Source organism: Neofelis nebulosa, chromosome 7, assembly GCF_028018385.1.
Source record: "Neofelis nebulosa isolate mNeoNeb1 chromosome 7, mNeoNeb1.pri, whole genome shotgun sequence".
NCBI classification, from domain to species: Eukaryota; Metazoa; Chordata; class Mammalia; order Carnivora; family Felidae; genus Neofelis; species Neofelis nebulosa.
The window spans coordinates 95,926,695-95,940,010 of NC_080788.1; the positions used below are offsets into that span (position 1 = coordinate 95,926,695).

Consider the following 13,316-nt stretch of genomic DNA (forward strand, 5'->3'; position numbering starts at 1 on the left):
TAGATCTTTCTAAAAGTACTAAGTGAAGACATTTTCCATTATATTTTAAGGGTGCTTTTATAAACATAAATTTCTCTTTGAATTAGTTGCTAAGAAATATGTGATATTCCTCTATGCTTTAGCTGCCAGAGCACATTAAGTCAATGATTAACTTCTATTTTTTCCCCCAACCTATTCTATAAAGTCTTAGTGAAATGACCTGTTTCCAACCTACACAAATACTTTTAAGTAATTTGCTTTGTTATTCTTCTAACACACTCAGAAGCTTAAATATCTAGTTTAGATTATTATTTTATAAAATCTATTAAGCATTTTTGTTTCAGAGGAACAAATATATATCAATTATGATTGCTGCTCTCAAGGAGCTTAGAGTCTATCAGAGGTCAAGGTGACAAACATTATGATAGAGATGTATACCAGGTGTTACAGGAACAAAAAGAGAAGGAGGATGGGGAAAAATTTCACGTGTCCTTGATTTAGATTTTAAAGGAAGAATATGAGTTACCTAGATGATTTAAGGAAGGGAAAAAGTACTTATTCTATCATGTGATTTAAATATTCATTTGCTTAATAAATTTTTATGTAGTGGACAAATAAATATTTATATTTGCAGGGCACCATGTGATGGGGAGAGAGATTGTTTCTGCTCCCCCCAAGTATATAGTTCAGTAGAACAAAGATAGAGCCTAGAAAAAGGCTCCAGATAGAAGATAGCTCAATTTGGGGAACTTCCTGTATGGCTGATATAGACCATGCTGCTGCCCTAAGAAGCCAGAGGGGCATATATCCTTAAGGTCCTTATGATACTGGTTTGAGAAAATTATATTTACCCCAGAAACTATAGGCCCAAGGGACAGCAAAGAAATCAGTTATCAGGGGAATTCAGTAATACACACAAGAAGTGATTGGCATTGAAATTGAGCATTATATCCTAAAACATATTCCAAAACACTGAGGACTGATATCCTGGTCTCCAACTGCTTCAACTCTCTATCACTCATTAGTCTGTTTCCATTTGCCTACAATGGTCTACTCCTTGAACATGCAAAAGCTGTATTTATTTTACAGAAAAAAATAGGTATTGTTAGATACTGTTAAAAAGGCAACTTCTAAGTCCACTTGCTGCGCTTGCATCTTGGAATGTATCAAAAGCCACAATTCCCGCTTAATTCTTTTCTTCCCACCTCAGTGGAAGTGACATTCTTTCCCCTTGAAGTCTAGTAGGGGAATCATAACTCTCAATTCCCATCTCTTCAAGAAATTTGCTTCCCTCCAACTATAGTATCTATAAACTTACCTTTCTATTGATGTTTTTCCTCTTAAAAATAAGCACATCTATAACCCCACATTTCTCTACTTTATCACTTCTTCCCCACCCTCAAGATTCATGAAAGAACAGATCCCGATAGGGTTGGAAGAGGGCGGCGTAGGAGGACGCTGGGCTCACCGCGTGTCCTGCTGATCACTTAGATTCCACCTACACCTGTCTAAATAACCCAGAAAACCGCCAGAGGATTAGCAGAAAGGAGTCTCCGGAGCCAAGGGCAGACGCGAGGCCCACGAAGAGGGTAGGAAGGGCGGCAAGGTGGTGCGCGCTCCACGGACTGGCGGGAGGGAGCCGGGGCAGAGGGGCAGCCGGCCGGCGAAGCAGAGCCCCCGAGTCTGGCTGGCAAAAGCGGAGGGGCCGGACGGACTGTGTTCCGACAGCAAGCGCGACTTAGCGTCTGGGAGGTCATAAGTTAACAGCTCTGCTCGGAAAGCGGGAAGGCTGGAGGACAAAGGGAGGGAGAGTTGCTGAGCCCCCAGATGACAGAGCTCAGCTTGGCGGGGAACAAAGGTGCTCGCCAGTGCCATCTCCCTCGCCCACCCCCCAGCCAAAATCCCAAAGGGAACCAGTCCCTGCCAGGGAACTTGCTCGCTCCACGCAAACACCCAACTCTATGCTTCTGCGGAGCCAAACCTCCGGCAGTGGATCTGACTCCCTCCCGCTGCCACAGGGCCCCTCCTGAAGTGGATCACCTAAGGAGAAGCGAGCTAAGCCTACACCTCCTGCCCCCGTGCACCTTGCCTACCCACCCCAGCTAATACATCAGATCCCCAGCACCACAAGCCTGGCAGTGTGAAAGTAGCCCAGACGGGCCACGCCACCCCACAGTGAATCCCGCCCCTAGGAGAGGGGAAGAGAAGGCACGCACCAGTCTGACTGCAGCCCAAGCGGTGGGCTGGGGCAGACATCAGGTCTGACTGCGGCCCTGCCCACCAACTCCAGTTATACACCACAGCACAGGGGAAGTGCCCTGCACGTCCTCACCACTCCAGGGACTATCCAAAATGACCAAACGGAAGAATTCCCCTCAGAAGAATCTCCAGGAAATAACAACAGCCAATGGACTGATCAAAAAGGATTTAAATAATATAACAGAAAGTGAATTTAGAATAATAGTCATAAAAATAATCGCTGAGCTTGAAAACAGTATAGAGGACAGCAGAGAATCTCTTGCTACAGAGATCAAGGGACTAAGGAACAGTCACGAGGAGCTGAAAAACGCTTTAAACGAAATGCAAAACAAAATGGAAACGACGATGGCTCGGATTGAAGCGGCAGAGGAGAAAATAGGTGAACTAGAAGATAAAGTTATGGAAAAAGAGGAAGCTGAGAGAAAGAGAGATAAAAAAATCCAGGAGTATGAGGGGAAAATTAGAGAACTAAGTGATACACTAAAAGAAATAATATACGCATAATTGGTATCCCAGAGGAGGGAGAGGGAAAGGTGCTGAAGGGGTACTTGAAAAAATAATAGCTGAGAACTTCCTTGAACTGGGGAAGGAAAAAGGCACTGAAATCCAAGAGACACAGAGAACTCCCTTCAGACGTAACTTGAATCGATCTTCTGCATGACATATCATAGTGAAACTGGCAAAATACAAGGATAAAGAGAAAATTCTGAAAGCAGCAAGGGATAAACGTGCCCTCACATATAAAGGGAGACCTATAAGACTCATGACTGATCTCTCTTTTGAAACTTGGCAGGCCAGAAAGGATTGGCACGAGATCTTCAGTGTGCTAAACAGGAAAAATATGCAGCCGAGAATCCTTTATCCAGCAAGTCTGTCACTTAGAATAGAAGGAGAGATAAAGGTCTTCCCAAACAAACAAAAACTGAAGGAATTTGTCACCACTAAACAAGCCCTACAAGAGATCCTAAAGGGGAATCCTGTGAGACAAAGTACCAGAGACATCACTACAAGCATAAAACATACAGACATCACAATGACTCTAAACCCGTATCTTTCTATAATAACACTGAATGTAAATGGATTAAATGCGCCAACCAAAAGACATAGGGTATCAGAATGGATAAAAAAACAAGACCCATCTATTTGCTGTCTACAAGAGACTCATTTTAGATCTGAGGACACCTTTAGATTGAGAGTGAGGGGATGGAGAACTATCTATCATGCTACTGGAAGCCAAAAGAAAGCTGGAGTAGCCATACTTATATCAGACAAACTAGACTTTCAATTAAAGGCTGTAACAAGAGATGAAGAAGGGCATTATATAATAATTACAGGGTCTATCCATCAGGAAGAGATAACAATTATAAATGTCTATGCACCGAATACCGGAGCCCCCAAATATATAAAACAATTACTCATAAACATAAGCAACCTTATTGATAAGAATGTGGTCATTGCGGGGGACTTTAACACCCCACTTACAGAAATGGATAGATCATCTAGACACACAGTCAATAAAGAAACAAGGGCCCTGAATGATACACTGGATCAGATGGACTTGACAGATATATTTAGAACTCTGCATCCCAAAGCAACAGAATATACTTTCTTCTCGAGTGCACATGGAACATTCTCCAAGATAGATCATATACTGGGTCACAAAACAGCCCTTCATAAGTTGACAAGAATTGAAATTATACCATGCATACTTTCAGACCACAATGCTATGAAGCTTGAAATCAACCACAGGAAAAAGTCTGGAAAACCTCCAAAAGCATGGAGGTTAAAGAACACCCTACTAACGAATGAGTGGGTCAACCAGGCAATGAGAGAAGAAATTAAAAAATATATGGAAACAAACGAAAATGAAAATACAACAATCCAAACGCTTTGGGACGCAGCAAAGGCAGTCCTGAGAGGAAAATACATCGCAATCCAGGCCTATCTCAAGAAACAAGAAAAATCCCAAATACAAAATCTAACAGCACACCTAAAGGAAATAGAAGCAGAACAGCAAAGGCAGCCTAAACCCAGCAGAAGAAGAGAAATAATAAAGATCAGAGCAGAAATAAACAATATAGAATCTAAAAAAACGGTAGAGCAGATCAACGAAACCAAGAGTTGGTTTTTTGAAAAAATAAACAAAATTGACAAACCTCTAGCCAGGCTTCTCAAAAAGAAAAGGGAGATGACCCAAATAGATAAAATCAGGAATGAAAATGGAATTATCACAACCAATCCCTCAGAGATACAAACAATTATCAGGGAATACTATGAAAAATTATATGCCAACAAACTGGACAACCTGGAAGAAATGGACAAATTCCTAAACACCCACACTCTTCCAAAACTCAATCAGGAGGAAATAGAAAGCTTGAACAGACCCATAACCAGCGAAGAAATTGAATCGGTTCTCAAAAATCTCCCAACAAATAAGAGTCCAGGACCAGATGGCTTCCCAGGGGAGTTCTACCAGACGTTTAAAGCAGAGATAATACCTATCCTTCTCAAGCTATTCCAAGAAATAGAAAGGGAAGGAAAACTTCCAGACTCATTCTATGAAGCCAGTATTACTTTGATTCCTAAACCAGACAGAGACCCAGTAAAAAAAGAGAACTACAGGCCAATATCCTGATGAATATGGATGCAAAAATTCTCAATAAGATACTAGCAAATCGAATTCAACAGCATATAAAAAGAATTATTCACCATGATCAAGTGGGATTCATTCCTGGGATGCAGGGCTGGTTCAATATTCGCAAATCAATCAACGTGATACATCACATTAATAAAAAAAAAGAGAAGAACCATATGATCCTGTCAATCGATGCAGAAAAGGCCTTTGACAAAATCCAGCACCCTTTCTTAATAAAAACCCTGGAGAAAGTCGGGATAGAAGGAACATACTTAAACATCATAAAAGCCATTTATGAAAAGCCCACAGCTAACATCATCCTCAATGGGGAAAAACTGAGAGCTTTTTCCCTGAGATCAGGAACACGACAGGGATGCCCACTCTCACCGCTGTTGTTTAACATAGTGTTGGAAGTTCTAGCATCAGCAATCAGACAACAAAAGGAAATCAAAGGCATCCAAATTGGCAAAGATGAAGTCAAGCTTTTGCTTTTTGCAGATGACATGATATTATACATGGAAAATCCTATAGACTCCACCAAAAGTCTGCTAGAACTGATACATGAATTCAGCAAAGTTGCAGGATACAAAATCAATGTACAGAAATCAGTTGCATTCTTATACACTAACAATGAAGCAACAGAAAGACAAATAAACTGATCCCATTCACAATTGCAACAAGAAGCATAAAATACCTAGGAATAAATCTAACCAAAGATGTAAAAGATCTGTATGCTGAAAACTATAGAAAGCTTATGAAGGTAATTGAAGAAGATATAAAGAAATGGAAAGCCATTCCCTGCTCATGGATTGGAAGAATAAATATTGTCAAAATGTCAATACTACCCAAAGCTATCTACACATTCAATGCAATCCCGATCAAAATTGCACCAGCATTCTTCTCGAAACTAGAACAAGCAATTCTAAAATTCATATGGAACCACAAAAGGCCCCGAATAGCCAAAGTAATTTTGAAGAAGAAGACCAAAGCAGGAGGCATCACAATCCCAGACTTTAGCCTCTACTACAAAGCTGTCATCATCAAGACAGCATGGTATTGGCACAAAAACAGACACATAGACCAATGGAATAGAATAGAAACCCAGAACTAGACCCACGAACGTATGGCCACCTCATCTTTGACAAAGCAGGAAAGAACATCCAATGGAAAAAAGTCTCTTTAACAAATGGTGCTGGGAGAACTGGACAGCAACATGCAGAAGGTTGAAACTAGACCACTTTCTCACACCATTCACAAAAATAAACTCAAAATGGATAAAGGACCTGAATGTGAGACAGGAAACCATCAAAACCCTAGAGGAGAAAGCAGGAAAAGACCTCTCTGACCTCAGCCATAGCAATCTCTTACTTGACACATCCCCAAAGGCAAGGGAATTAAAAGCAAAAATGAATTACTGGGACCTTATGAAGATAAAAAGCTTCTGCACAGCAAAGGAAACAACCAACAAAACTAAAAGGCAACCAACGGAATGGGAAAAGATATTTGCAAATGACATATCGGACAAAGGGCTAGTATCCAAAATCTATAAAGAGCTCACCAAAGTCCACACCCGAAAAACAAATAACCCAGTGAAGAAATGGGCAGAAAACATGAATAGACACTTCTCTAAAGAAGACATGCGGATGGCCAACAGACACATGAAAAGATGTTCAACGTCGCTCCTTATCAGGGAAATACAAATCAAAACCACACTCAGATATCACCTCACACCAGTCAGAGTGGCCAAAATGGACAAATAAGGAGACTATAGATGCTGGAGAGAATGTGGAGAAACGGGAACCCTCTTGCACTGTTGGTGGGAATGCAAATTGGCGCAGCCGCTCTGGAAAACAGTGTGGAGGTTCCTCAGAAAATTAAAAATAGACCTACCCTATGACCCAGCAATAGCACTGCTAGGAATTTACCCAAGGGATACAGGAGTACTGATGCATAGGGGCACTTGTACCCCAATGTTTATAGCAGCGCTCTCAACAATAGCCAAATTATGGAAAGAGCCTAAATGTCCATCAACTGATGAATGGATAAAGAAATTGTGGTTTATATACACAATGGAATACTACGTGGCCATGAGAAAGAATGAAATATGGCCCTTTGTAGCAACGTGGATGGAACTGGAGAGTGTGATGCTAAGTGAAATAAGCCATACAGAGAAAGACAGATACCATACGGTTTCACTCTTATGTGGATCCTGAGAAACTTAACAGAAACCCATGGGGGAGGGGAAAAAAAAAAAAAAAGAGGTTAGAGTGGGAGAGAGCCAAAGCATAAGAGACTGTTAAAAACTGAGAACAAATTGCGGGTTGATGGGGGGTGGGAGGGAGGGGAGAGTGGGTGATGGCTATTGAGGAGGGCACCTTTTGGGATGAGCTGGGTGTTGTATGGAAACCAATTTGACAATAAATTTCATATATTGAAAAAAAAAAAGAAGCATTGTGAGAATAGCATTACTCTATTTAAAAAAAAAAAAAAAAGAAAGAAAGAAAGAACAGATCCCATGACTGGACTCCTTTTCTTTGTTTCCCATTTGTTCCACAGTGAAATTAGCTTTCTAGAGCCACAACTTTATTGAACCATTCTTATCAAGCTCAATGAATGTATTCGTAAGTGCCTTTTGTATTTTTATCTTTAATTTCCTGGTATGCTTATATCTTACATTCTTCCTAGAAATAAATGAAGTACATATTTTACTTATTTTTTAATAAGCTTTTTTTCACATCTGGTGACCTCATATGAAGTTCAGTTTCAATGCAAGAATATTAGAAATTCAGATGATTAATCAAGAATCAAAATGCCTTCTTGTACCTACAGGATTGTTGAAATAATCTTATGCTATTGTCAATATCTATTGTATCAGTACTTATAAATCAACAGTTTAAGGGTGACATGTTATAGTTTTCATTTGTTTTCTCTTCAATCAATTTTGATGAAACATTTAGCTAACAATAAATTGTACCTGTGTGGCAAATAAATGCTAAGATGCCTCCCAATGATTTCAGCCTCCTAGCATTAACACCCTTGTGTATTCTCCCCCTCCCCCCCCCATTGAATGTGGGGTGGAAATATCAGCTCAGTTATAATAAATAGCATAAGGCAGACATTATGGAATGTCACTTCAGAGATTAGGTTATAAAAAGTCTTGGGCATGTATTTGCTCTCTGTCAGTGCTTGCTTTGGAGAAAGCCTGCTGCCATGCCATGAGACAGTCCTGTAGAGATGTTCCTATGACAAGGAACTTGAGAGAATTGAGAGGAATTCAACAGCCAGCAAGATATCAATGTCCTTAGTCCAATACCTATGAGGGAGTGAGGCCTGCCAAACACCAAGTGCACTAGTGGGCTTAGAAGAAGTAATATCATCGCTAAGTCAAGTATTCAAATTAGACAGTCGTCATGCCTGATAGCTTGTCTGCAACCTCGTGAGAGACCTTGAACTACAGACACTCAGCTAAGCCTCACCTAAATTCCTGACCCACAGAAACTGAGAGATGAATGTTTGTGTTTCGAGCCACAAAATTTTGGGGAAACTTTTTATGTAGCATTAAATAATACAACATATTTGACTTTACATCAAAGAGGAATATCTTTTCTAAGTAATGCATAACTGATTGCCCATTTTTGTATCATTAAAAGTTACAACTCTCCTCAATGATATACTGAGCATTAGTCAAAGTTTAAACAGCAAGATTATGTATGGTTAGTCAGGAAATAATAATCGCAATTAGGCTATTAGAAATCCACGCAAATCATTTTCAAATTTGGACTTGCAAAAAAAATGAATAAAACCGAGAATGTAATTTGTAAAACCAGTGACTATAAATGCCCCCAGGTTTACAGATAAATGAGTGTCTTAGAATAATATTTACAAAGAGGGAAGGTTTCAGCTACAGGCAACCTCTCCCTAATGAGGTCACTCATCTGGTCCTGATTAGTGCACGTCTGGAATAGACATTTTTGTCTACATTTTAGTAAGCAGCATGATTGTGCCTTGCTGGGAGGGACTCTAATGACAGATCTGATACCTGCAACCTTCAACCATCTGATGAAGCAGAGAAATGGCACAGATATCAAAATGGTTAAGTGTTTGAGAACATGGAAGAAATGGAGAACTCCCTTCTTCCTGAAACAATCAGAATAAAACTGGCAGAAGTCAACTGGACATTTGTTGTCAATAAAGAATGATGAGTATAAAAATTGTGAAGTTAGAAGTATATTACAATTATCTTGAACCTCAATATAAATATGGAGAAAATCTGAGAGGGGGCCAGCCTCATAAAAACAGTACATGCACATTTCACTCATCTAAGTAATTCAAAATATTGATCTTGGAATTATTTATTTAAAAGCCATTTTAAAACAAGCCTGTTCCAAGGGAAATTGGGAGAAGAGAAAGAGAGTCTAAGGAATATCTTCAAAGTGAAGAATACATCACCAACTAATGGGAAAATGAGAGTTGAGCTAATCCTACCTTTCTAATAAGATCATAATCTCATAGCAAATAAGATGGTTTGGCAATTGTATGGAGATTTATTTCCCTTCATAGGTTAGGCTGTAGTGAACCCATGCCTACTGTTGTAACTTTCTAACTGCTTTTCCAAACTGTATTCTGTGTCTCCACAATTTTACCCATTCCTGTAAGATTTATTTTCCCAAATCAGAAATCTCATCATGCTTTTGTGGTCTACCCAAAATGTGTATGTCTTCTCCTAACTACTACATTAGTTAAACATTTATGACATTCCAGTGAGTCTCTCCACAGAACGGCAAAGCAAGCAAATCCTGTCCAGCTTCCCAGATTGGTATCATGGTTCGTTATTTATCAGCTGTGACGTTATGGCAAGTAAAGTAAAGCAAAATTCTCTGTATCAGTCTCCTTATCTATGATAGAGGATAATGATTTTAATGAGTACAAATGTTTATTATAATAATTAAAATAAATAATCCATGATGTGTTAGGAATAGTGACTGACATTAGCTATTACTTTATTATTGCTATTTGAGATTCAAAGTAACCTAAGGTTAAGAGTGTCTACCATCTGAGATTTCATATATATTATCCTATTTAGCATGAACTACAAATTTCTGAAATAGGAATTAATATTCCCATTTTACACACGAGGAGATCATGATCCAGGTGTTTTAAGTGAATTCTCTGCATTCTTAAAGTAAGCTATAGCCAAGTTCCAGCCCAGATTTCTTGACTTCATCTTCAGAGGACTTTTCATTGCACAAGTTTGGCCTTCCTGGTATATTACCTAGTGCTCCACTGTGAAAAATACTGCTTAATAGTGCTGGCAATGAGTTTACGACCCAGCATAAACAGTTCCTTGCAATTCAAACAAACTCTCTGGGACTCAGTTTTTTTCTGCTGTAAAAAATGGACAGTGATGTTATGCTCATATTTTTAAACTGATCAAGAGGATTACTTCACTTAAATAGTACAGTAACTGGCATCTATCATGTGCACGATTGTGTTAGTTTATGTAATTATATATTTATATTTTTAGTTTTGTTCATTTACATCAAAACATTTAATGTCAACCTAGCTTTCCACATTTTATTTCCTATCAGTGCCTTAATCTTCCCTGTGCTCATTTCTGTCCATTGAAAATGTAACCTTCTTTCATAGAGGGATGTTTTCCTTTGTCCCGAAGCATTGCCTTATTCTTCTGCTAGGTACAGACGCACAAACCCCTTGTCCAAGCTCTGTGGTGATAGATGCTTCACCATTCAGAATTTTGTCTTATTTTAGAAAGGTGAAAGAATGCCTATCTTATGGATTACATGATAGTCTCTGGAAGAATCTGGAACAGAATCTTATAATCAAACATAGTCATATTTTTGCTGCAAATAATATAAATGTTCACACTTATTTAGATAAATAAAGATTATAAACAAGCTCAGATTATTTCGGGTCATATATTCCAACACATGGAGATCAGATAGCATGTGATGCCAAATAATTAAATTAAAAAATTTTGTGATCAGTTTGATTTTAGAATTGTGCATACAGACATGTAGACCCATATGATCTCTCCCCACCTCCTGCAGCAGTTTTGCTATGTTGTCTGTAAGGCTATGTGGTATGACGACATTCTTAGATCCTACTAGGTATGTTAGACATACTTTATAAACAAGAAAATATTATCCCAGTATTCCAAATGCAAAGACAGTGCTAAAGGTATTTATCTTCCAAATATGGCAATACCTCTTTTCATGGTCATTAATATACACTGAGTCATTATTTGAGCAAATTTCTTTGAAAAGAAGCTGCTTAAATTATACTGCTATTAATTCCACAATAAGATCGCATCAAGAATTTAACTCTGGTCTGTGTGAATTAGGATTCTAGAAGAGGTAGGTAATGCTCCAAAAGTTCAAATTTGAATCTAAAATTTGAAAATTAGGACACGATAGGGGAACATTCTTAGCCTCTTAATTTGCAATTTGAAGGTATGTAATTTAAAAGTCAGTGATAACAGGGGTGCCTGAGTGGCTCAGTCAATTAAGCATCTGACTTTGGCTCAGGTCATGGTATCATGGTTTGTGAGTTCAAGCCCCATGTCAGGCTCTGTGTTGACAGCTCAGAGCCTGGAGCCTGCTTCAGATTCTGTGTCTCCTTCTCTCTCTGACCCTCCCCTGCTCACATTCTCTCTCTCTCTCTCCCAAAAATAAACAGACATTTTAAAAAAAAGTCAATGATGATATTCTTTGACTAAAACTGATTTCATGCTGTGTCTTGGTAAACATTTTTTTCTTATGATTTACTTTAGAAGAAACAATAATTCTTGCCATCTCACCTATATGTTGTCCATACATGTGATAAAAGAAGCTGAAACAATATGCAGTGTTCGTGGGGCCATAAGGGTTTTTAGGAGCTATGCTGAAAACAGGGCTGAGAAGTCGGGCCTTTTCACCTTCCAGTCTGGGTCGAGATGTCTCAATGTACATATAAAAACCTTTAAAAAGACAACATAAATGTTTAGACAAATTATTATTAGGAGACATGAAATTTAATCATTAAGGAGATTTAGAGTTTTTATAAGAAGTACATTCTAGATGCACAGGAGAATTTTGATATAATTTGTGAAATCTTTATATATATAACATCAAGAATAAATGATCTACATAATGAAAGATAAAATTGCTTGAATGTACAAAAATGTTAAACAAAATAGGAATTTTAGACTTGAATTATCAAAAACATCTAATCTCTCAACTATATGTGTCTGTGAGGTCTGAGAGAAAATTAATGTCTACAAGCTTTGGAAATATCTGAATTATTGAGTCTATGCATTAAAAATTTAAGGTTTTATCCCATAGTCTTCAAATCTATAGCAAAGCATTCTGTGCATGTCATATTAATGGCATTTTTAGAAGTCCAAGACTGGAGTACATTTCATACCCTCATACCTTCTTTAGAGCCACTACGATCAGCATTCGGTCCTGTGTTTGGAGTGTATTTTGTATTTCTCGTTGCAGTACTTTGCTTTGTCCAGTCAAAATTATCTGTATCATCTTGGGTGAATAAACAAATGTTACCATCTTCAAATCCACAGTGAAATTCTCCTGTTAACAAATTTTACTTAAATTAATATTAATTAAATTAATATAAGCACAATATTCTTATAAAAATTTTAAAACATCATACAACAATAATAATGCAAGATTTCCATAATGGCACCAGGGCCATGATAGTGCAAAAGAGTATGACTAAACATGAAACTATTTCAATTTTAATAAAGAGAAAAATAATCTTGATGTATATAAGCCAGTAATATCTTAAACCCAAGTCATTTTCCTCTGAAATATCTAACTAACTAAAATTTAACTATGGCTGAAGACTTTTCCTAACTTTTTAAAAATTTTTTTTAATGTTTATTTATCCTTAAGAGAGAGAGAGAGTGAGAGCGCAAGGGAGGGAGGGGCAGAGAGAGGGAGACACAGAATCTGAAGCAGGCTCCAGGCCTCTGAGCTGTCAGCATTTACCCTGATGTGTGTGGGGCTCGAACCCATGAGCCACGAGATCATGACCTGAGCCAAAGTCGGACACCTAACCAACTAAGCCATCCAGGCTCCCCATGACATTTCTCAACTTTCATTTTTCAAGTATAAGAACAACACAAACAAAATTGTCAATTATAAAATTATCTTTATTAATTTACCTGACAACACTTTAAAGCTGTATACCTTGAAGTTAAAATTTTTCACACCATCTCTGGAGATGCTTTCACATATAAGCACTTGCAGAAATGGAAGTTTACTTAGGGGAAGATAATAGCAAAATATTTTAAAAAGTAGTTATCTTTTATGTTTTTTTAAATGTGAATTTGGCAGATGGTTGAAATTCACTAGAAATAAAAAAAAATGAAAAGAATTTATGAAGATTGTGGAAGGCCTGGGATTTCCTGGATGCCTGCCACATG

The 13,316-nt window shown here is 38.2% G+C and overlaps 1 protein-coding gene across 2 annotated transcripts in view; it reads right to left on the reverse strand.

Moving 5' to 3' along the window:
• MDGA2 (MAM domain containing glycosylphosphatidylinositol anchor 2) overlaps window positions 1-13,316 on the reverse strand; it is an 875,114-nt gene that overhangs the window by 26,375 nt on the left and 835,423 nt on the right. For both annotated transcript variants that reach the window (XR_009264432.1, XM_058738955.1), the window contains exons 13-14: window positions 12,304-12,459; window positions 11,691-11,849 (exon numbers count right to left, since the gene is read on the reverse strand). Coding sequence is in view for 1 of the 2 variants with exons in the window: in XM_058738955.1 (XP_058594938.1) it covers window positions 11,691-11,849; window positions 12,304-12,459 (315 nt within the window). In the remaining variant the exon portion in view is untranslated. The remainder of the gene's footprint in view (window positions 1-11,690; window positions 11,850-12,303; window positions 12,460-13,316) is intronic.